Source organism: Lampetra fluviatilis, chromosome 18 (assembly GCF_964198595.1).
Source record: "Lampetra fluviatilis chromosome 18, kcLamFluv1.1, whole genome shotgun sequence".
Taxonomy (NCBI): domain Eukaryota; kingdom Metazoa; phylum Chordata; class Hyperoartia; order Petromyzontiformes; family Petromyzontidae; genus Lampetra; species Lampetra fluviatilis.
The window spans coordinates 7350905-7376093 of record NC_136292.1 but is presented as its reverse complement, the minus strand read 5'-3'; the positions used below and the strand labels follow the sequence as shown (position 1 = coordinate 7376093).

Here is a 25189-nt window from a genome sequence, read left to right as displayed (position 1 = left end):
CAAGAGCGCTGTTCGTTACTCGGGGTGGCCTCGTGTCGCGCGCGAGAGTCGCCCCCTCGTGCCAGCAGCCGGAATCAAACCCGAGACCCGCGCGCCTCCACGGCCCTGCAGGTGGTGGCGGGCGGCGTGACCTGGGTGGGACTCGGCCTGGCAACTCGCAACGGGGCACAGATCCTCGCCCGGTGCCGTGAGCACAACTCAAGGCGAACCGCGAGATTGTATTGTATCATTTTTGTTTGTTCACATCCTACACACAGCGTTGATATGCGGTGCTTTTTCTGGAAGGCTTTGCTGTTTTTTCCTGGATTTTTTTCTGGTTCGCGTCGTCACTTTAAGATGTTCCTTGTTCATGTTTTTGTTTGTTGCGGTTGCACCCGAGTCAAGAGCCGCATGGCTCACAGGGCTATACCTGATAAATGAAACTGAAAACTGAAACATCATCTGAAAGGGAAAGTCTACTTTCCGTACTCTCACCCAGATCGATGGCGTTCGAGCACTGCGTTTAAATTGCAACCAGACAGAGCTGTCAGACAATACAGGTTACTCCGCATTCTTGTACAGGGAAATTGAGTTTAGGTCCATGCGGAGTACAGCCGTTCAATACGGACAGAGAAATGTGTCTATTTGTTTGTGCTTCTCTTTCTTGTGATGGGACTTTGTCGGATGAACGTTGAGATTTATAAGGAGCACGGGGTGACCAATACGATCTAAGTTGGTCTGCAAGGTAGGAATCCTGACGAGCTGTCTCAACAACTTTAAACACACCACCTAATAAACACGACCAGGCTCCATTGGCAATCACCAGTCGTGATCAATCCCCTGCTGAATGAAGGTCTCGCCGGGCCGTCGTCACCAACGACGACGACACCGACAATTTCCTGCACAAAGAGCTGATTCCACGGCTCTGTGCACGCGGGAGGCAACTCACTTCCATGCACGCCAGAGACACCTCGTGCAGCATCCTTTGGCTGTCACTCTGCGCAAGTCCCCCGTTTTTTTGGTCACCAATGACATCTGAAAAAAGTTCTGAGTGCTGGAATATATAAATTAATTTTGCTTTGGTTCATTCTGAAAACTGCCAATCATCAACGGTTTCGTTGATGCCATGCTCTCGATGCTCGCTATGACATCAACACCCACGAGGTGTGTTCAATAGTGTTTCAATCATTAACAAAAACAATGCATGAGGCGAGTACACGCTGGTGTGATGCAGGTTGTACTTCAACATAGCCAAAGCTAGAGTAAGGCGAAGTACAGCCGGCGACAAGGGAGCTAACATCAAATAGCTCGGCAGGCAAGTTGCTGGTTCGAGACCAACTCGAACCGACACATTCAAACGCCTCGAGGAACCAAACGATGACACCACTTTCAACAATAATATAACTGTAGCCGATTTCACGGAAAGTGCCTTGAACGTGGAGGAAAAGGGGTTAGAACGCAAGTAGAGAAACATGTCTGAGGAGAATACAAATAGAGACAGAGATGCTGAACCAAATATTTAATATACAGCCAAATTAACCGTACCATTTGAAAACATTTCTTGCAATTTTGGCAACAGAAAATGTACTCTAAAATAACAAAAATCACTTCAAGTTACCGATTAAGGTGCTCTTTATAATACACACGTACGCACGTGTGGTTGTACCACTGTATATGCATAGGGTGCTAACTCTGAGCTCTCGAGCGGACTAGGCGCCCCTCGCTGTGTAAACTACGTGGACTCACCCCCGACCTCCCAGTGCATTTGGTTGGTTCCCCTCTTAGCTAGCCAATTCAAGACGCGTTTCTCGCACGAGATGGCGTCCGAGCGGGATCGTTCCACTGGTACACAAGTCAGAGTGGTTTCTTGCTCAAAGAAATGTTGAGACGGTCAACTACCCCCGTACAGCCACGAGCTGTAGGTGGAAATGACAAACCCATGACGGGGATGAGTCAACCCGTAGAAATGTTGCCTTCTCACGACGAGTGGCTCTCTCGTTTTTATCAGCACGGAGGAAGAACGGGCAAAGTCGCGCCCCCAGACCCGGAGTTGAACTCGCGACTTTTTTACTTGCGAGTCGCACGCGCTCTCCAACACTGCGACTCCTGGCAATAACATTTTGCAATGTAAAGCGTGGACCTCGAGAAAACAAAACATAAAATATCTACACATTGGACTTTGCAGGCTTGCAGGCAGGTGCGGCTTTTACAATTAACGTGCTCACTCGCTGGATGTAAACAGCCCTCGTGTTTAACAAGATCAACAGAAATGCACATACATTAGCATTCTACGTGTAATCTGAAGCACGTTTATGTCCCAAGCACAACGGAGCTGTTCTATTTTTTCCCTTTGCTTCCCATCTCGAAGCAAGGCCAGTGGATGGGCAGGCGGCCCCCCCGGGCTCTGTCAAAGCCTGGAGCGGTTGATCCGGAACCAAACTCCGACGAATCTCTCACCAGCGGCTCCGTGTCGCGACGATAGAGCAAATGGGGAGCGGGGGTGTTTGTGGAGTTCAGGGCCGGACAAATTTTGGTCTCTGACCCACGCTCCTCACAACCAAGTCGCTCCGAGACTCCAGACCCCGTGGAGCACCATCTGCCACCATCACACCGCCTGGACGCTGCTCGGCTTTCCGCGTCTACCAATCGACGGCGTGCACCGCCCGATCCGGCTGGCGGTTGGCAGACGTGGGAAACCGGGTGAGTCGCGGGAAGCGGCACCTTACCGCTGCTAAGGCCACGTTGCTGTGCTGTAAACAGACGGTGGAGCGAGTACCATGCGGTATTGAGAGGCGGGAGGGACAAAAAGTAACCGTCAAATAGCCTCGCTGTGGAAAGCGTGCCCGCAAAAGGTCAAAGCGTCAAATTGAAAGATCCCAGGCGGGTAGACGGTAACGGATTAAGAGACCCTCGGAAGTTGAGCGCTTTAACAAAGCAACATTGCGACTCGCACGCTCAATTCGACGAGGACGCAGCAAGCGTCGCGGTAATGGAAATAAAATGACAAACAGGTGAACAGCGTGCATCACCGCACGGGTTCTTTTTTGTTGTTTCAGTTTCAGCTTCGTGGACCGAGTTAAAAATTAAGCACGCTTCCAAAACCAGGACTGTTCATCGGCTCGATTTGTGTTGCCTCCACCTCGAATAGTGCAGGCCCTGCTGCCTCTGTGCAGCAGCAGGGCACATCAACAACGAAGAACCAGCCCAATGGCCGGCAAAGCCACGCACCACGCCGTCAGTTTGGTGCTGCCGCGGCTGCTGCGACGGCGCCTTTCAAAATACCCCCGGGTTAACACAACACGCGTCAACGGCAGCTGCTGCCTACAGCACACGTGTGCGCGAATGGAGTATAACAGTCAACACGCGTGAGGACAGGCCGTGAAGCGAGCGTGTGTTTGGTGGTCGATCGAGGTACATGCGAGCGGGAAGGCGCGTTGGCATGCACGTGTTGCGAGCAGGGAATGTTTGGACGTTGACAATCAATTGCATTTCATCGCCGTTGTGGCAAAAGCTCGCGGAAATTGTGCTTCTCCACAGGGGGCTCCGTGTGGCTCTCAATTTTGGTCTCGCGCTCACCAACCGCTCAATGAGGAATGACAGGGGTCCGCGTAAAGAACCCACACGTGCTAAGTATTGGCATGTTGTTGTATTATCTCATTGCACTTTGCTGCCAGATTCACACCGTGATGAAACGGCTGCAATTAATGGCCTTGGCCATTTGCCCAATCGTGGGACGAAAGAGATACCCGGCAGGTCTTCGCAAACAATCGGACAAAATTTGACGTTCTTCAAACGTGCGAATTAAATTCACCGTCGGCGACTGGCCACAGACCCCGGTGACGGGAGACCCTCCTCCTCGGCGACACCCCCCCACCTACCGCCCGTGCTTGCCGAACCGTGCCGTCGGTCACAAGCAAGGGAACTCGGAGCGACGCCGTCCGGCGACGAATGCATAGAGGTCAGCGCCGTGTTGACCGTCTGGCCAATAGTGCCACTATCTTGATCCCCCTCCCCTCCCTCAGCGGCCGCACGGCTCGCGCGCCGACCGGCACGGCGGCGGGGTCAGTTGGTTTTGGTTTTGCGTTTGGATTTGGCTGGCAGCGCGGCGCCCAAGGAGCCGGACACCGTCATCCTCGCCGCCTCGCCCAGCAGCTTTTCGCTCAGGGGGCTGATCATCTGTGGGGACAACGAGGGTGGCGCGGCACCGTTACATTTGCACGCCACCAGTGGCGTCGTGGCGCACGGAGCGCCTTCGATTGGCCTGAAAAACATTAACATGTTAAGGGATATACAGGCGAACAGCAAGTTAGTGACAGACAGACGTAAGATGAGACATACATTTTGACATGCAGATGTACAGAGCAAGAGAGACGCAGAGATGGCAAGCGAGTGAAAGTTGGACATCGAGAGACACGCACATCGAAAAAATCACGACGACGAAACGAGCAAACGCACCGTCTGCCAGATGAAGTTGGCCAGCTCGTCGATGAGGACTCCCATCTCCAGGTACTCGCCCGAGTAGCGCACGTAGCCCCACGTGCACAGCAGCAGCAGCAGCACCGTCACCGCCAGGTTGCACAGCGACGCCACGATGTCGAGCCCCAGGAAGCCCAGCACGCCCGACAGCACGTAGGCCGCGAGCATCACCACGAAGAGCGAGGCGGGCGTGCGGAACGTGTGGAAGATGTTCTTGCTCTCGTTGTACTTGACGAAGTTCCCGTACAGCTGCTCCACCTCGTTCTCCAGCTGCTCCTGGTAGCGGCAGATGAACTCGTCGCCGCCCATCTTCTTGACGGAGCGGAAGAGCGCCACGGCACCCGTGGCCACGCGCCGGTGGTGCCGCTCCAGCTCGGAGGGCGCCAGGAACGCGCGGTCGCCGCCGCACACCTGTGGCACGCGCCCCGAAAGGGCAAGCGATGACGCAGGCGGACGGACGCGCGTGCCGGCATGCGCGCGTACCCACCGAACGGACACACCTACCCTGAACGCGCACGGCTGCTGAACGCACTCGCCCTCCGAAAGGAACGCCGCTCGCGAACAGACATTCGTCCTCGCGCTCACCTTCTCCATCTCGGTCGTGTAGAACTCTTTGGCGGCCGCCACTGCCGACAAGTTGTTGGCCTCTGCCGTTGCCTGAGGATATAAATTCGAACACAAGTTTGAGTTTCTTCATTTCCATTGGCCTAGCCCTCGTTTATGCCCAGGTTGCCAGGAAACTGCCCCACGCAGTAATGGGACTTATTTATCAGAAGAAGAAATGAATCTGGATCAACACTGGAGCTGAAACGAATAATTATCGAGTTGAATAACCAACTGAAAAATTATTCAACAAATGTTTTGTGGTAAATTACTCGGGCTCATTAAAAAAAATGTCTGCTGCCCCGACATCCTGCCTCCCCAAGGTGGAAAACCCCCCAACGAGCAACGCCCACAGTGTAGGAGTTCATGATGACAAAGATGTCACCACGCCCCGCCCATCGCCTCTCACACAATCACCTCCCATCCAGCGTGATGCAATTTCCATTCCCAGTTACGGCCAAGATCGGCGGCGAATGACATGTAAATCGGTCCTAGGCACCCCTCTCTTCAACCCCTACTCACCGACGTGAATCGTGATCAAACAACGCCCGTGACCGACGTGGCTTGGGGAGGCCTTCGTCTATCAGCAGATTAACCAGGGGTTGTAAATAAATACGGCAAAGATATTGTAACTTTGTTTTCGAGCGCGAGCACGAATCGTGACAAATGGAATCGCTGGAATAGGTGCGGTGGGGAGGGGGGTGTGGGAGTCCGGCGTTGACGCAGCACGTCAGCTCGCCACGCACCAGCAGCATGGACTTGGGGTGCGGCAGCTCCTCGCCCTGGTAGATCTTCATGTACGCCTGCACGCCGCCCGCACACACCGCGCATCAGCGCCACCGCTTCCCACGCAAGCGCCATGTGAAGCCAGTGCCACACGCGCCTCGGGGAAATCTGCCAGCGCCGACCTGACAAGGGGCTCGGTTCCTGGGTCCGCGCTCGACGCGAAATTTCAAGAGAAATTCCGGACCAAGTGCGAGTGTTGTTTGATGGTCTCGGAACCTCCCCAAAAATCAGCTTGGGTGCAGGAGCTAGCTGGTTTATTGCATCACAAGAATGCGAGAGAGGGTGAAGGCCTTCATCGGTGATCAGATCGTGGCTGATGATGACGACGAGGTGTTTAATTCTGATAAAGGCCGACATAAGAATGGCGGTGTGGGGACTGTATATATGTTTGTCTACCAGAAAGCTTTACTGAGTCAAGATGTTTTCTTTTTCAGGTAAGGCACACTGAGCTATATAGCTTTTTTTCAGAAGCGACCTGCCCACAAATTATAGCTCAACGAAATGGCTTTCCACGTGGAAATTTATAGCAGCCAAATACTATAAATACATGCTTCTAAATGTGTAGGGAAAAACAAGAGAACCCAGACAAAAATCCATGCGAACATGGGGAGAACATGAAAACTCCAAATATACAGGCGTCAGGGTTGAGATCAAACCTACAAAGTCCTGTATACTAGGCAAGGTAGTGAATATCTCATCACCGTGGGTTGCACGACGGAAAGCGTGGACACGTCGGCCCCGTGCCCCGGCGGTCACCTTAAAGTACTCGACGAGGGAGCGGCAAGTGATGGGCGTCCCGTTAATCTCCTTGACGACGAGGTTTTCTGGGGCCAGCAGCATGGGCACCAGCTCCTGCAGGCACTGCTTGAAGGCGGTGTCCACGTCTGCGGAGGGCACAAGGGAGAGTTCACAAATACAGCGGCGGTCTCCTCGACAGAGCGAGCGTGCGGTGGTGCTCGTGTTTTCCTTACAGTGGGTGAGTGAGTGGGTGCGGGAGCGAGTGTCTGGCCGAGTGGGTGGGTGTATTTAAGTGGACAGAAAGCTAAGTGAGCGAGTGGGTGAGTGGGTCAGTGAGAGGATGCGCTTGTGCGCGTGTGGATGGGTCAGTTTTTTCGAATGACGTGCACATTTTAAAAAATACGCCCTTGCGATTTTCCTGAAAAAAAGTTTTATTCCAACGAGCGGCACTCATTCGGAATAGAATCAAGTTCGTCGCGCGCCCTCGCAAACGGTCGCCTTCCACGGCGCCGCCGCTCGGCTCACCTGCCAGGCGCCCGTCGAAGTGGGGGTCGGTGGCGACCATGAGGCCGGGGTGCGGCATGAGGAAGCAGGAGACGCTGCTGAAGCACGAGTTGATGTGCATGCGCACTGTCTGCAGCTCCTCGTGCTGCTGGTCGTTCACCTGCAGGCGCAACGGCACGACGAGGAGGAGGTGGGGGGGGAGAAGGCGGCTCATTCGCACCATTAGCCCATGAGCCGAGGGGGTTACTATTTCTTTTTTACTTTACCTGGTAAGGCCCACTAAGCTGTACAGCTCTTTTCAGAAGCAACCTGGCCACAAGTAATAGCTCAACGGAGTGGCTTATTACGTGGAAATGTATAGCAGCCAAATACTCTAAACGCACATTGATTGTAAATGTGGTGGGTAAAACCGGAGGACCCGGAGAACAATCCACGCGACTGCGGGGATAAATACACACAAACTCCAAATAAATACGCGTCAAGGTCAGGATCGAACCCATGACCTTTGGTGGCTACCACCTGGCGTGGAAAGTGCTACACACATCTACCGCGGGAAGCGACCACCGTGAACAGAAATATTAGTGTACTTACCGTCTGCTTCATAGACACACTTCCGGTTTATTCTCAAGATTCTGTAGATTCGCTTTTTCTTCCCAAACAATATTCTTTACAAAACGTACCATAGCACCCTTGAACGACATTGTTCTCGTAATAAGCTACCACGCAGACGCTGCAATCATACGTAAGATATTTAAAGAATATTACTGTTACCCATTGCCACCCTGGGTGGTACCGGGAGTCTATTTTTGGACCAATGGCTGAAGGGGCGTAATACAATGTAATTTTTCATCATATAATATCATATCAAATATCATGATATTAACCTTATATCGTGATATCAGTCTCCCATCACTGTATAATTGGACTTCACATTTTTGCTTGTGTTGTCGTTGTGCTTTGCTGAAATTACCAGCAGTTCGCAAAACATTAGCCTATAACACTTATACATGCTGTCAATTACACAACAAAGGGACTATGTAAATGGCGGTGTCATAACATTTTCATGCCATCAATTGCTGAGAAAAATGTTTTGCAAATCACTCATTTAATGGAAAAAGCTGTTTTATTTACAAGTTTGTTTATATTTGTAAGGAAATAATATATTCAAGAAAAATAAAATAAGCAATGATGACGATATTTTGCAAAATGGACGGCACGATGATTGTAAACCTTACGTGATATAATGCATCGCAGGACCGCCGTATCGCAGCAACCGTAGCACCACCGGCCAACTGACCGGAGCGACGTTGGAACGCTGCCGTCCATCAGGAATCTCCGACGCTAAACGGCCTGGAATGGCTCCCGTCCAGCCGAACGGCAGGCGCGTGACGACGCACCACGCCACGCCCACGTCACGCGTACGTCACGCCTGCTTCGCGAGCACTCACCAAGAGCCGTTTCTCCAGGAATTGGCGCCCGCCGTCGGCGCCGTACACGAACTCGTACGGGAAGCTCCAGTCTCGCACGAGGAACGTGAGCGACTGCGACGAGACAAACACGTGCGCGTCACCGCTCAACTGTGTGCGCGGGTTGCTGTCCGTTATTAAAAAAACGCAGGACAGTCGCGCAACGGGGCGGCAGTGGCGGTGATGCGAGGCGCGAAATGCCCACATTACTGCTTTGAATCAGCCCACTTATAATCGTGCCCCAAGATGAATCAATCTACTGCTGGATGAAAGCCTCCCGACACCATGCGGGTAACAGTGGTTAATTGACCGTGCTGGTCAGTGCGGGTTGGTAAAGGTAGGGAGTGGAAAGGGGGATATTGAAGCACAGAAGAATGGCTTTTGCTGCACTGCCCCCTGCTGTTCACAATGCAGCTTTAGCAATCGGCCTCCGTGTACAGATAAAACCGAAACGAGAAGGATATTTTACAAACAAGTCTCGTTTTCAAGTACGGTAAAGTTTGAAGACAAAATACACGGCAGCAAGCAGAGGGAACACAAACGTGGGGATGGCACCTGGAAGGGTTTGTTGACGATCTCCTCCATCGCGAGTCTTCCGTACTCTGTGAACAGCTGGGGAAGACAGCCGCCACAGTGCAGCCAGGTAAGAGCAGCAGAGGCTACAAATGAAGTAAATTAATATTCTTAGGATTTTTCGGTAAAGTCACGTAGGTAAAACATTAAAATGAATAACTTTACCGAAAAAACCTAAGAATATGAATCCTTGCAGTCACGAAAGCTTCAAATCTAGAAAGTAAATTAACTCAGGCACCGCTCACGACAAATACTGAAGCCGATGACTCGAGGTGCGTAAGAGCAGGCGCTCCCAAGCACAATCGCAATACTATGAAGAGCGTGCACGTACAAAGCGTCTGAACGCAGCGACACCGCACACGGAGGAAGACATCCACACGACGAGATTGTGGGAAGAAGAGTCTCGGTCCCCCGATACTGCCCTAGGAGTCGAGTCCCGGACAATCGTGGACGCCCTAGGACTCAACAGTGCTGCCACAGGGCTGTACCTTTGGGCTCTTTTTTGTTGGTGCTGGGGGCCCCAAGCCCTGGTTTCTTTAACCTCGGCTGTGTCGCACTGATGGCCTCTGACCCCCACTCCCACCCACCAAACCCCCTTCTATTGAAATGTAGTTGTTTGGTATTGTAAAGAGCCTTGGGATGCAATTCCATTAGATGCTCTGAAAAATGAAATCGATGTTGCCGTTAAGGAGGACAGGATTAAGGAGAGAACGCTATGGGACGGATAATCACTTTAGTTTGAGGTATTGATGTGAAGGGCTGCTCAGGCAGAGTGACATGATATTACCTGCAAGTGCTGCAGATCGTCCTCCTGAATGTTGTGGGACACATTGTAAACCTGCGCGGAGCGAGAATGGCATTCAGAGTTAAGGCGAGATATGCATTCATAGCAGCACCGATTAAACACGATGCACCCGCACCCACACAGGCACGTGAATGCACACACAGGCACACACAGACACGCACAGACCTGTAATTCAGCACTTTGGAGGCTAGGGTTGTGGGATCGTGGATATTTGGGAGCTCTCCAAAAGCTGCCGGCCTGTGCAGTCGCAGCCATGAGATGGCAGTCTATTCTCGGTGCCTCGGTTTGCTCCGAGAACTCGGGTTTCTTACAAACACGAAACTTTACAAGAATCGGCCAAACATTGAAAGGCAGGGCTTTTCTGAAAAAAGAAAGTCTTGAGACACATGGTGATCTTGCGGAATAAATAAAAAGTACCAGACATCATTATGATTATGCCAATACAATGTTGTGATAGATATATATAGCAGCTGCATCTCAGTGCGCTTTACAAGTAGGGTAGGGAGGCCATGTATATCTTCAGAGCAAGGGAAGGGCCCTTGTTTAAGCTTATTTCTATAACGGACAGCAGGAAGCGACGTAGGTGGCCACAGGACAGAGAAGTATATTTAAAAATATACTTTCTTACCCAGACCACCAGCTCAAAGAACTGAACGTGGCCAGCTTGTCGTTTAAACCATCGAAAAATGTGACCGTCCCAACAGGCAGCAGTGAAACAAGGACATGACTGTAGACCGGTTTCATCCTCATTACGACTCATCAGTACGGTGGAGTCATCAACAGTCGCTGCTGCCCGAAGCATCTGGGAGCCTTGTAAACTATGGGGACCTCACTCGTGATTTTGCCTAAAGGCAAAAATATTAAAGTCTGTAAATGACGACAAAATTCATCACAGTGCAGATAAAAAAAGGCACTTCATAGGCACACACACACCACCATGGATGCACACAGCAGGCACACAATCACCAGATACAAGTAAAGCCTCTTAGGATATGCAACTCAACACGTGTGCTGTTATTGAACAGAATTTACAAAAGCCCTTTCTCCACGGCTCAACAGCAAACTCGTTGGGGGGGGGGGAATATGAGAGAGAGCGAGAGCAGCAGGTAGTGGCAGGGGCGCGCAACGCGTCACCTGTAGCGAACTCGTCATGGTGCTGAGGGCAAACACGGTGGCACAGTCGCGAATTGTGGACTGGCTGTCAAACGCCCCCTGAGTGTCCATCAGCAGCACTGCGACCTGCATGCATGCACGCACACATGCATAAACAACAACAAAAGCTGCCATCCACCACTAAGTGACCGTTAGGCCTCGGCAAGGTAAGGTAAAAGTTAAACGGTAACAAAAAACAAGAGAAACTTTACCCTACCTTTTACCTTACCACAATACAATCGCGCTACCCTACCTTTTACCCTTTAGCAGGTAAGGTAAAAGGTAAAAAAAGAACGAGCCTACCTTTACCTTACCTTTTACCCTTATCCCATACAAATTTCACGATTACAGGGTAATTACTGGGGTAAAAAAAAAGGAATTTTTTTTAACGATAAATGCTAGTTAGAGCGCTTTATTCATATTTCGATTTAAAGCTTTCGTGACTGCAGGGATTCATCTTCTTGGTTCTTTCAGTAAAGTCACGTAGAATGGATATAATAAAATAATAAAAATAAAACATAATAAAATAATTCTCACGACGTTTCGGCCACAACGCAAGCGTCTGTCTGGAAGACAGCGTCTGAATGAAACAGCACCATGTTTGGAGCGTATATTTAATCTGGGTTGGAAGGGGGGGAAAGGGCGTCTTGACAAAAGAATTTGCATATCAAGAAGAATTTAGCATATTTATGGGAAATGCAGGTATGTGATTAGTACTACTTATGCCCGTGCATTATGCAGGATTAGCAGCATCAAAGGGAGGGGATATGGGAAATGCAGGTATGTGATTAGTACTACTTATGCCCGTGCATTATGCAGGATTAGCAGCATCAAAGGGAGGGGATATGGGAAATGCAGGTATGTGATTAGTACTACTTATGCCCGTGCATTATGCTGGATTAGCAGCATCAAAGGGAGGGGATATGGGAAATGCAGGTATGTGATTAGTACTACTTATGCCCGTGCATTATGCAGGATTTGCAGCAACAAAGGGAGGGGATATGGGAAATGCAGGTATGTGATTAGTACTACTTATGCCCGTGCATTATGCAGGATTAGCAGCATCAAAAGGAGGGGATAGGGGTAGCATTAATAAAGGGAAGGAGTGTTAATAGTATGTAGCTGCAGTAACTAAAACCACCACGTAAACAACTAAAGTATTACTACATAGTATCATCAGTATACTAAATATACTCTACAATAAGCTGAGTTACTAACAGTATTTAATACATTACAATTCTACGTCGTAAAAAATATAATATGCTTCCATCTAAACTTTATTCTCTTACATCACACGAGTCTACACCGTACTATATACTGCAATAGACAAACCCAACATTAAATTATAAACTGTATTGCTATAAACCACCTTATACATTGTAATATTACACTATGTATTATTCTACCCACCCTAATGTATATCACACTGCTGTATATAGTACAGTGTATAATAACAAATAGTATAAAATGTATATGCTTAATACAATGTACAAAGTAATATATAGTATCGTAATTGTATAGTGAAGGATGTAGAGTGGAGGTTGTCTGGTGCCAGGATGTAGAGTGGAGTTTGTCTGGTGCCAGGATGTAGAGTGGAGTTTGTCTGGTGCCAGGATGTAGAGTGGAGTTTGTCTGGTGCCAGGATGTAGAGTGGAGTTTGTCTGGTGCCAGGATGTAGAGTGGAGTTTGTCTGGTGCAAGGATGTAGAGTGGAGTTTGTCTGGTGCCAGGATGTAGAGTGGAGTTTGTCTGGTGCCAGGATGTAGAGTGGAGTTTGTCTGGTGCCAGGATGTAGAGTGGAGTTTGTCTGGTGCCAGGATGTAGAGTGGAGTTTGTCTGGTGCCAGGATGTAGAGTGGAGTTTGTCTGGTGCCAGAATGTAGAGTGGAGTTTGTCTGGTGCCAGGATGTAGAGTGGAGTTTGTCTGGTGCCAGGATGTAAAGTGGAGTTTGTCTGGTGCCAGGATGTAGAGTGGAGTTTGTCTGGTACCAGGATGTAGAGTGGAGTTTGTCTGGTGCCAGGATGTAGAGTGGAGTTTGTCTGGTGCCAGGATGTAGAGTGGAGTTTGTCTGGTGCCAGGATGTTGAGTGGAGTTTGTCTGGTGCCAGGATGTAGAGTGGAGTTTGTCTGGTGCCAGGATGTAGAGTGGAGTTTGTCTGGTGCCAGGATGTAGAGTGGAGTTTGTCTGGTGCCAGGATGTAGAGTGGAGTTTGTCTGGTGCCAGGATGTAGAGTGCAGTTTGTCTGGTGCCAGGATGTAGAGTGGAGTTTGTCTGGTGCCAGGATATAGAGTGGAGTTTGTCTGGTGCCAGGATGTAGAGTGGAGTTTGTCTGGTGCCAGGATGTAGAGTGGAGTTTGTCTGGTGCCAGGATGTAGAGTGGAGTTTGTCTGGTGCCAGGATGTAGAGTGGAGTTTGTCTGGTGCCAGGATGTAGAGTGGAGTTTGTCTGGTGCCAGGATGTAGAGTGGAGTTTGTCTGGTGCCAGGATGTAGAGTGGAGTTTGTCTGGTGCCAGGATGTAGAGTGCAGTTTGTCTGGTGCCAGGATGTAGAGTGGAGTTTGTCTGGTGCCAGGATGTAGAGTGGAGTTTGTCTGGTGCCAGGATGTAGAGTGGAGTTTGTCTGGTGCCAGGATGTAGAGTGGAGTTTGTCTGGTGCCAGGATGTAGAGTGGAGTTTGTCTGGTGCCAGGATGTATATAATTTAATGTTGGGTTTGTCTATGGCAGTATATAGTACGGTGTAGACTTGTGTGATGTAAGAGAATAAAGTTTAGATGGAAGCATATTATATTTTTTATGACGTAGAATTGTAATGTATTACTTACTGTTAGTAACTCAGCTTATTGTAGAGTATATTTAGTATACTGATGATACTATGTAGTTTATACTTTAGTTGTTTACGTGGTGGTTTTAGTTACTGCAGCTACATACTATTAACACTCCTTCCCTTTATTAATGCTACCCCTATCCCCTCCTTTTGATGCTGCTAATCCTGCATAATGCACGGGCATAAGTAATACTAATCACATACCTGCATTTCCCATATCCCCTCCCTTTGATGCTACTAATCCTGCATAATGCACGGGCATAAGTAGTACTAATCACATACCTGCATTTCCCATATCCCCTCCCTTTGATGCTGCTAATCCTGCATAATGCACGGGCATAAGTAGTACTAATCACATACCTGCATTTCCCATATCCCCTCCCTTTGATGCTGCTAATCCTGCATAATGCACGGGCATAAGTAGTACTAATCACATACCTGCATTTCCCATATCCCCTCCCTTTGATGCTGCTAATCCTGCATAATGCACGGGCATAAGTAGTACTAATCACATACCTGCATTTCCCATAAATATTCTAAATTCCTCTTGATATGCAAATTCTTCCAACCCAGATTAAATATACGCTCCAAGCATGGTGCTGTTTCATTCAGACGCTGTCTCCCCGACAGACCTGGTCTTCACCTGAGGACGGCTGCTTGCGTTGTGGCCGAAACGTCGTGAGAATTATTTTATTATGTTTTATTTTTATTATTTTATTATTTCCATTCTACGTGACTTTACCGAAAGAACCAAGAAGACGCTTTATTCATATAGAATACTCTCAAATCCGGCGTTTAGGCTGTCGACGACACCATCCTCCATAACCTCCTCGTCCCAGTCGTCTTGGTCGATGGCGATCTCATCAACAACCTGATCAAGTTCGTCATTGCCATCATCCTTGGACGGACGACAGGCAATAAGATCCTGCACCGCTCCAGCCCAGTTAGACGGAACCTTCAGGCAGCCGGCCGTGATCCATGAGCGCAAGCACATGGACTTCATGAAGAGCGTCGTTGACAGCGACTGGCGAACGCATGTGAACTCCCGCCCGGCTCCGCTATTCGCACGTTCACAGGCAGTTGACGTCACCGGCGCTCCCAAGTAGTCGCAGGCCATCTTGTAGTGGGCGGGGAGCAGCTCTTTGCAGAGACACCACCACTGCATTACGTCAATGAAGGCGCTGGCGGTCGTGACGCCCATGCTCAGAAAACGATCGACTTCATCGCCGTCGTCTATGGAGTTGCCGACGTTGCTGAACAGGGTGCTGAACAGCGACCGCTCCTCCATATGGGCAGCAACTGCCGTCGGCGAGATCGTGAGCACGTCCGAGTAGCGATGCTGCAGGACAGAGCGGATCGTGGCCTTCAGTGTAGCCAGCTCGTCTTGGTCTGTCGTTTTCGGCAGCTGTGGATTCAAGTAGGATGCCACAATGGCGGGTTCCTGAACCAGTAGGTGGCGGTACCGCACCAGTTCGGCCTTCATCCCCGTCGCAGTCAAGGGTTCATCGATCGCTCTGAAGGCGGCTTCACCGTGATCGCAATGACGGACGAGGTGCTCCATCGTCACCGGCACGAGATCCAATGTCGAATTGTGGTCCGCCGACAACGAGGCCATGACCTGGCGCGGCATTCGCAGGAATGCTGTCACGCCCTCGATGTTTGCCCACTGCAGTTCAGATAAAGCACCGACACCGATCACATCCTGGAAGCGCGCCATGATAATGTCCAATGGGACACACTTCTTGATGGCGTCATCGCCCATGTCAAACGTCGAATGCCACCTGGTCGGCGAGTCCTGGTGCGTCGGCTCCTTGCTGGCGAGCTTGGCGATCTCAGCCTCGCGGCGGTACGACTGCCGGACGACCTTGCTGCACCTGATATTGACGAGCGCCTTGTGCAGTTCGGCATTTGTTGACTTGATCAGTTTTAGAACTTGGACGACACCGATCTGGACGGAATGATCCGCACATCGAATATGGTGGCAAGCCCACAACTGCTCATATCCGGCGTCCACGTTGACCAGGGCGAAAAACGTCTTGACAGCACTGTTCGCATCGGAGCATTGTCGCTGGTGACAGCGAGCAGCTTGGTCGAGATATTGTGCCCGAGGCTTTGGAGGTGCTCAAACAGAGCGGCCCCAATGCGCTTGCCGACACCCCTTCCGGACTGCACATCGAGGATTGTCAGCAGCATAGATTTTGACGCACCAGATTTGCTGTCGATCCAGTGCACCGTGACCATCCAAAATCCCTTCAGGTTGCGGTTCGACCACCCGTCGATGGTGAGCGAGATGGCGACGTCCAGGTTGGAGAAGAACGCCCCGACGATGGGCAGCATGATGGCGTGATGCTCGACAATCCTGCGAATGATGGTGCGGGTCGATGGGCCCTCGTATCCCTGCGTCAATGTGTTGACCAAGGTCTTGAACTTGTCGCTGCCGGCGGCTCGCAAAAAGATTGCACCTTGGATAACAAAATCCACCACCGCGTTCTCAAACTTTACCAGGAGGCGATCCGGGAATGCTGGCCGGCTCAGCGTTTGCTGTATTAGGCGGCTCGCCGACGCCGACGTCCCGACCTCGCTGCCTGGGGCGAGCACGTTGTGTTTCTTGAGCTGTGCATGCGGATCACCCTCCATCCAATCGTGTGTGTGCTCCCACGGGAACGCATACCGCTGCCTCTTTCGATTGCTGTTCGCAGCAACCCCAAAAAAGCCGTTGCTGGCATCCTCGTCCTCTAGTACCTCGACCTCAAGAACGTGGACCGTCTCCATGTGCTCCGCCATCACTTTAAAATGGAGGCCACGGACTGCGTCACTGCGCCACGGAACTTTTAGCGGTAAACAAGGTACTGTATTTACCGGGTAATTCTTCTGAGCTACCTTTACCCTACTCTTTACCTTACCCCTTGGCATGTCGAAACCTTTACCTTTACCCTTTTACCCGGTAATGAAGGTAATTTACCTTACCTTGCCGAGGCCTAGTGACCGTGTCATCACCATACCACAGGCTATGGGCACTTTGAGGCTATCAAGTGAAGTGTCGAAGGTTTGCTGGCAGGTCACGGAACAGACACAAGTGTTTTGAGTTAACCGATTAAGATGACTGGCAGATATACAACCTCCTGTGCAAAGTGGCACAACCACGCAATAATAATAACAACAGCTTCTATTTGCTACTAAGTGACAGTGTCATCACCACAGTCCTTGTGCCAAGCTATGGGCACATTAAGGTGATGTGAAGTGCTGAAGGCTCTTTGGTGTGGTTAACGGACTGAGATGGCTGGCAAATGCAGCTCCTGTGCTCTCCACCATGTCAAGTGACACATGCACAATGAACGCCTGCCAACAAGCAGAGACATGTCCTCGGCGGGCCGAGCCTTGTGCAGTCACCACATTGGGCACGTGTGAAGCTTTGTCAAAACGCACATTAAAACGCCCGCCCACTTGGGAATTGGGTCTCTTCACCAAGTGTTTCTAAAATATGTTTAACCCAGGACCGAAGCCTCCTTCATTATGCCTCAAAAATTGGTGACCCCGAAACGTGTGGGTGTGAGGCTGACGGAGGGTAGGATTAATATCAGTGCTCACATTTTATGTTATTTTGGTCGTTAAAAACAGATATCTTCCCACCTTATTTATGGTCCACGTCATGACCCCTCCCCCCTGACCCCTGAATGAAACTGGAACCCTGTTGGGCGTTGTGGGAAATGCTGCTCCACACAGAGGCAAATTAAATGGAGCAACCCCAGAGAAAACCCATACATGGTGAAAATGTCAAACCACCATTACCGCCTTAAATGTTTTATTACATTCAGTCCCTTTTGTCAACGCACGACTGGATGAAGACCTCGCTTCTACGTGTCGGTCATGGAGGTGGTTTGACCATACTTCACTCTGCTGGTCGGTCAGTGCGGGTTGAGGGGCGATGGTGGGAGCGGGCAGGAACGGTTTCGATATCAGCCACCACTGCTATAAGTTGTGACCGCGAATCAATTTCAGGTCGCTGCATTTCATTACGCACCCCTCCACCCTATATGAGCACAATTTTAATTACGGCGATTATTATTATTAACATTACCTTGACACAACTGTGTAAATCAAGCCTTCATAAATCAAGCGTCTCACACAACCCAACTGCCTCCGCTGACAGAAGTAAATGCCAAGTGCAGATTTTTCACATCAATATTTACGCAAATAATTGTGAAGGGCTTTACTCCGCCGCCACTCCCACTAATCCGGGGGATTTAGCTGCACAGCCGTGACCAGAATGAAAGTGTGAATTTAAATTAAAAACACAAACAACCGAGTCTGATGCAGCCACAAGCGAGATCGCACACGGTCTGCAAATACAAGGTTATATGAAGGAGGCTGATGTGAAATAAACAATCCTTTGGTTCAGCTTCCCAATAGGTGAAACATCCAGGGCTCGGCCATCAGCCTCAATATTGATTACACCACGTGTCACTGAAATCAGCTCATGTACAGGTGGCTCGACAGATTGTTCCATCGCAAAACTGTAAAACACGTTGACGGCATGGGGAGGCCTTCATCCAGCAGCAGATTCATCAAGGCGGATGATGATTATTTATTTAGTAAATGTTTTTGCATGTGACTTGTACACAGTTAACACAAGACACATAATTAATGAAATACATGCAGATGTATGTCGATGTCATGTGAGTGGACATCAGCCCACATAGCCACAGAGCCATGTGACAGCCTCCTCCCACAAGCACATGCAGGGCAACCAATCCACCCGGCACGCCCTGACAGATTTCACAGCTGGAGACAATGATGATGATGAATGTATGTCTGTTGCTGTCATGTCGCTGACTGTAAAATACAATAACCTGGTGTGCTTGGTGTTTGCCCATCCAAATACAATGCGGTTTCAATTCTGCTAAGCTTTTGAGATTGTTTGCATTTCGGGTGATTTAGTCACTGGTGCACGGTATGTATTGTTCACTCTATTCATAAACCAGTCATCTTCACATGCACAGAGCAACCTTACCACTGCCATCGGTACTACTGCCTTCTCATGGAACATGCTTCACAGGCTAATATTATGGCCACATTAATTGGTCCATAGTTGGCACACACAACAGAGACCAATCAAGGACTAACCGGGACTCACCTGAGAGCCGTCAGGTCGGTCCACCAAGAACACATCACTCCACAGAAGGATGCCATTTGTGTCGCGTTCACTTCCTCCACGCCATGAGAACCCCGTAAGGGGCTCATTGTCCCCTCCCAGCCAGGCAGGGCTCCCCTGCAGAGCACAGTTTAGAGGTCTCAGTACACATATCCATTGCATTTTTTTTTTACTTTGTTGGATTTAGATTAAACCGTGGTTCTCAATTCCTATGAGCTCACAGTCTCAGTCTGGTCAACAATGGCACTACACAAAAAAACCCCATGACTTCACATTTTCTTGTGCACTTCTTTTGACTAAATTCCAAACTTCATATTCTTAGGTTTTTTCGGTAAAGTCACGTAGGTAAAACATCAAAATTAATAAAAATAAAATGAAATAAAGATCACGACGTTTCGGAGGCAACACAAGTCTCCGTCATCAGGTGGGACCGTCACAGCCAGATTAGCTGCATCAAGTGAGGCAATGATCTTGAATCCTTGCAGTCACGAAAGCTTCAAATCTAGAATTAAATTCCAAACCTGAGCTTTAAATATTGATTCGACTGTAGTGCTACGAATATTATCATATACAGAACTGGTGTGAAAAGTGCCGCCCCATAAACTATCCCACTATGTGGATCAGAGGTCAACTGAAGGAATCTCCGCTGTAGCTCTGTGCTATTCACTTATGTGGGCCGTTGTCTAACACACAGGGTTGCATTGCTCTGTGAGAGGTCCGAATTCATGCTTCGTCTTCGGACAGCGAGAGCAGTCAGGATTGAATATGGGGACAATAACAACAATAAGTACTTGTAAATTCGTAATGTTTAATCGCATTTTAGTTTTTAACGCCAACTCATATTCCAATTGTGCTATCGATGTCGTGTGATGAGCAGGCTAAGGTGGACTAGACTCAATTGGCCTCATATCTCTGTACGAGGTGGCGCATCCTTATATACCCTAAAAAATATTATTTGCATAACGAAGCAAGGTTTTTATTCTTGCATTTGCAATACATGAAATTAAGTAAAAAAAAAAATATGATGTTATTTTGTGCAGTCGTTGGTCACCAAGCTGAGACCATAAACTCGCTACACTTGCGAACCCAAATGAATTGTGGGTGACTGAAACCTGGATTCAAACTCAGGCTCTCGACAGTGCCGACTCGGCTGCCGCCTCCGAAACCGTGACCGAACAATTGTGAATGTAATAATTTCCATTTTTACGTGTCTTTGACAAGGTATCATCCCCCCCGAGCTGCCTGGCCAGCTAGGCAACTAGCATTTCCATCACCAGAAATAATGGTAACTGGTAATATGAGCAGAGAGAATGCAGTTCCCTTCCCTCTTGCACAATAATGAGCTTATGTACAATTGAAGGGTTTTTCCCTTTTACGAAACCAGTTCAACATGACCAGTTGGGATAATCCCTCGCGGAATGTGACTCTTTGCCATCCATAAACAAATTTCATCTCAACTAAACGAGGTCACCTTCATCAGCCACAATTTGGATCATGCTTTTTTTTTAATCCCCAACAGATGCGGCAGGGAAAGCTAATCCACGTAACTGAGTGCAGCACGGAGCGTTTTTCATTCATCCCTCCCTCACCTTGCTGTACATGTAGCGCAGCATGAAGTCCAGCAGGAAGGACTTGCCCTTTCGGAAGGCCCCAGCCACTGAGATGACGACGACAGGTTTGTCACGCAAGTTCTTCTTGAGCAGGGTGTCTTCCAGGGCCTGCTCGTCCAAAGAGAACATGTGTCCCTCCCCGGCCAGCACCACTGGCACAGCGTGTGGCGCTTTAGTCAGCGGAGCCTCCAGGTCCTCCATCCCCGCCACCTCATCTTCAGCCATCTCGTCTCCGGCTACCTCACCTCTGGCCACCTCGTCTTCTGCCAGCTCGTCTCCCACCATCTCGCCTTCCAAGTCCCAATTCATCGCTGGGAAAGCACCAATCAGCAGTCAATTGCTTTCACTACATTGCAATGTGGCTAGATGAATAGCAACTTACACGTCCATTTCCAGATTATTTGGTCACGAAATGGCTTTGGTTAATGTGAAAAGGATTGCTTTTATAGCTGCGTTGAATTTTCGATGGTCTGGTTGGTGTTTCCGTAATTACATGTCGGATTTTCTCTGAAATTGCACTCGCGAAGAAGAGTAGAGGGCAGATCTGCCATGAGACGTGCCCATTTGATTTAACATAGACCCGTGTATTCACGGTAGATTTAATCCTGGCAGTTCTTTAGCGTTAAATAAAGTTAAATCGAGTCAATTGCCTTCACTGAGCCAAGATCATCCCAAGTCCCTGTTTAAAAAAATACTTGACTCAATGGAATGGGCATGCATGGATTTATTCACCTTCAACGCAATTCAATGAAGTGATATTATTCAAGCTTTCCATTCTTGAAAGGATTCATATTTCCCATTGGCATGAGTGTGTGTACCGCTTCTAGTGATTGCAGGGTGACAATAACCAATTACATCGTGACCAAAATAATGTATTTTAATCGACTGATCGGTGCGATATCACGTGCCAACGTGTGCCCGAACATTTCTAACTTAAGCAAACAGCTTATTGCTATCAGCACAGCATCGTTCGTGCACCGTGCCTGCACGCAAAGATAACCCTCGTCCGCAACACGCGGTACGGTAATCAATTTATCATCCACATTTTTGAGGGCGCAGCACTCAAAAGTGAGAAATTGCTTTCAAAAGCCGAACTGGGCTAAGTTTGGAGGACAAAACCCAACGCCCAAAGACACCGGTGACCACTTGAGTGCCGAACAGTGCATACCATTGTAAGAGTGCGCCGAAACGCTCCGCAGTGAACAGGGTTCAAGTACCAAAGGTCGATGACGTGGCGTAAACACAGCGACAAAGCTGCCTCTGTTCACCCGTGGCGGTGACCATTCGACTACTGTATATACAGGATGAATAGCTGTCAATCTAAACGGTTTACACCGTATTCTTGTACAGGGAAATTGAGTTTTGAGGTCCATACGGCGTACAGCTGTTTCAATACGGGCAAAAATAATTGTCTATTTGTTTGTGTTTCTCTCCCTTGTGATGTGACTTTGTAGGATGAACGTTGAGTTTGATCAGGGGCACGGGGTGACCAATAAGGTCTGAATCGGTCTGTAATAAGGTAGGCACTGATAAGGGGTTGACAGGTATGTAGTGGTGAGTGTACTAGTGGTGAGTGTAGTGGTGGTGAGTGTACTAGTGGTGAGAATAGGTTTTCCCCTTTTTTCCGGCAATAAAACAGGTTTTTAAGATGTTAAAACACCAAACTGAAACCTTTTTACAAGGAATCATGTCTGCATTAACCACAATACTTGTGGTCAGAATGAAAACAAAAAACACACTCTGATAGCATATGCATTGTCTTTGAAACTGATTGGTCCACACCAGAGACAGCTTTCTTTTGAGCCTCGTCTCAAAACGGTGTTAGACCAGAGGACTCCAAAAGGCGTACAGCACAAAGACAATGCACTATCAGAGTAATGAGAGCTCGGGGTGAGCATCTACATCATGGGACCTCCTTTGCCATATTTTGGTACTAGTGGTGTCTATTTGTTTGTGTTTCTCTCCCTTGTGATGGGACTTTGTAAGATGCACGTTGAGATTTATTAAGGGGCACGGGGTGACCAATAAGGTCTGATTTGGACTGTAATAAGATAGGGCACTGATAAGTCGTTGACAGGTATGCAATGATGTATGACAGGTATGAGGCTTACGCGTGAACCCCTGCAGATTTAGTACAGCAGCATCTCTGGAAGTTGCACGTGAAACCCCTGGGGCTTTAGAACCGAAACCCGTGCGGGTTGCACATGAGAGACCCAGGCGTTGCGCCTCTTATCGAATGGTTCTCACCTAAACCCGGTGCTGGTGAACGTAACCCGGGGGGGCTTTAACGCCTCAAACCTTCGGGTAATTCGCCAGACCGCCCGTGTTTACACTCGTGAACGTTGTGGCCGATTGTAATGATGAGTCTCAAATTACTCACCGTTCCCCCAAAACGACAACCGACAAACTAAACTAAAATTACGGCATTTGTTTTTATATATACAGTACAACCAAACGCCAACCCCTTGCAATCCCTAGAATTCGCATCGTAACCGCAGTACATTTACAACGCGAACCCAACACTTAAAACCGCCTCATTGACCCCCAAGTGCCGAGCCGTACACGGCTCGTGTCGCCGTGAGAATTAACATTAACGATCATTAATACTGTAACAGAGTCGTTAATTATTATGTTGTAAAATGTGCCTCCGTCGCTGAGGGGAACGGCGTCTCTCTGGATTCTGGGCCTACTCCCATCGGAGACACCGGCCTTGCCTAGCGGCACTGCCCCACAAGAGGCGCGACGGAGGCGGCAGGGGAACAATCACCACCGGCCCGGAGCTGGCCGAGTCCAAGTCTCCAAGGCAGAAAAACTCACAGGATCATACACGAACGGCGTGGCAAGAGCGACGCGGTGACTAAGTAATGCGGGGGTCGTCTCTGCGTGTGAGAAATAAACAATAACAACAAGAATAACAATAACAACGCGACTTTCGTTTACCCGGGCCGCGTCTCGTCCGACGAGTGTCCATGTATTCAGCACCGACCGCGTCGTCGCCACCACCTCTCCACCTCCGACGATGACAACAACGAACGCAACTTTAACTCCCCGCTATGGATCCCCACTCCGTTAGCCGGCGCGGCGCTTGGGGTTGCCTTCACAAGAAGCGCCGTGCCATGCCGGCCCTAGCCAGCCCCGTGGTGCTGCTGCTGCTGCCGTGGTGATGCTGTGGGGGAGAGTGACGCCACCAGACCGGGGGGGGTGGGGGAGGGGGCTCCCCCAGAAGGGGGGGGGCTCCGCCAGACGGGGGAGGGGCTGCTCCCCCAGGCGGGGGGGGGGGGCTGCTCCCCCAGACGGGGGGGGGGGGCTGCTCCCCCAGCCGCTTCCACTCCCCCCACTCAACCACCACCAACGTCCTCAAACGTCGGGTGGAGAGGGCGGTCGGTCGGTCGGTAACCCGCGGACTCAGAAGCTGCATGCGGCTCATCTTCTTGGTTCTTTCGGTAAAGTCACGTAGAAGGGAAATAATAAAATAATACAAATAAAACATCATAAAATACAATTCTCACGACGTTTCGGCCACAACTCAAGCAGCCGAAACGTCGTGAGAATTATTGTATTATGTTTTATTTTTATTATTTTATTATTTCCCTTCTACGTGACTTTACCGAAAGAACCAAGAAGATGAATCCCTGCAGTCACGAAAGCTTTAAATCGCATGCGGCTCATTGAGGACTGCTTCGTGAAGCTAATGATGAACACACACACAGCCGTCAAAACAAACGCTTTTGCCCCGTGTATTATTGTAGGGGGAAATTGAGTTTTCAGGTCCATACCGCGTACAGCCGTTTCAATACGGGCAAACATAATTGTCTATTTGTTTGTGTTTCTCTGCCTTGTGATGGGACTTTGTAGGATGAACGTTGAGATTTATAAGGGTACGGGGTGACCAATAAGGTCTGAATTGGTCTGTAATAAGGCAGGGCACTGATAAGGGGTTGACAGGTATGGGTTAAGGACCACCACCGCCTCGTATTCACCACGCAGTGCATTGCGGTATCTTGAAATATTGAGTTTTATTTTTTACTGAATTCGAAAACATTTGCTGCTATTGTATTTTTTGGTTGCTGACCCCTGGACTGGCTCATAGCGCACGGGGATATCTCAATAATGTCCCTCAATCACCACCACCACCCGAAAACCTTCTGGACCCACGTACTTAACATTAAACAATGCCACTTCTCCCTTGATGATGAGGATGTTGCTGTTGTTGCTCTGAAAACCGAAAGGACTACGAGCCACAAACACCTCCTCCTCATCATCATCATCGTGAAAGACCCAACTAGAAGATCCCCAGCATGGCTCTTGTGTGAAGCTTCTGGGGCCACAACCCCTGGAACCGCATTCGCCGCACGAACGCTGATGGCAGCAGCAGCAGCAGGAGATGCGGATGCTTTCACGCACAAATGGAAATATTTGAAAACGGTAGGGCATTGCGCAATACCCGATTCGCAATTACGAAGCAGGCATCGGTCACAGCGATACAACAACACTCGGCTACCCCCGACGTGATGAGACGCGT

General features: G+C 49.4%; 1 protein-coding gene across 2 annotated transcripts; it reads right to left on the bottom strand.

Annotated features, from left to right (window-relative positions):
• Positions 1-1470: 1470 nt before the first annotated feature.
• Positions 1471-23846, bottom strand: LOC144937168 (atlastin-2-like). Of its 2 annotated transcripts, none has more exons than XM_078864478.1 (13): positions 23608-23705; positions 20647-20775; positions 19040-19174; positions 11065-11169; positions 9913-9963; positions 9108-9164; positions 8535-8627; positions 7108-7246; positions 6601-6728; positions 5805-5861; positions 5041-5112; positions 4435-4866; positions 1471-4155 (listed from the first exon to the last, which is right to left on the bottom strand). In XM_078864478.1, exons 2-13 carry the CDS (start codon positions 20668-20670, stop codon positions 4042-4044), a joined length of 1407 nt encoding a protein of 468 aa, XP_078720604.1. In that variant the 5' UTR covers positions 20671-20775; positions 23608-23705; the 3' UTR covers positions 1471-4041. The 2 variants fall into 2 exon arrangements, with proteins under 2 accessions (XP_078720604.1, XP_078720603.1); XM_078864477.1 differs by having other exon boundaries at positions 1473-4155; positions 20647-20978; positions 23608-23846.
• Positions 23847-25189: the final 1343 nt, after the last annotated feature.

Excerpts from the sequence above, each read along its gene's own strand:
- LOC144937168 (XM_078864477.1), bottom strand. The coding sequence starts at position 23,638 with ATGGACACTCGTCGGACGAGACGCGGCCCGG. Across the intron at positions 19,175-20,646 it reads TGCGCTACATGTACAGCAAG|GGGAGCCCTGCCTGGCTGGG; the intron begins GTGAGGGAGGGA and ends TGTGCTCTGCAG. Across the intron at positions 5,862-6,600 it reads CCCTCGTCGAGTACTTTAAG|GCGTACATGAAGATCTACCA; the intron begins GTGACCGCCGGG and ends GGCGGCGTGCAG.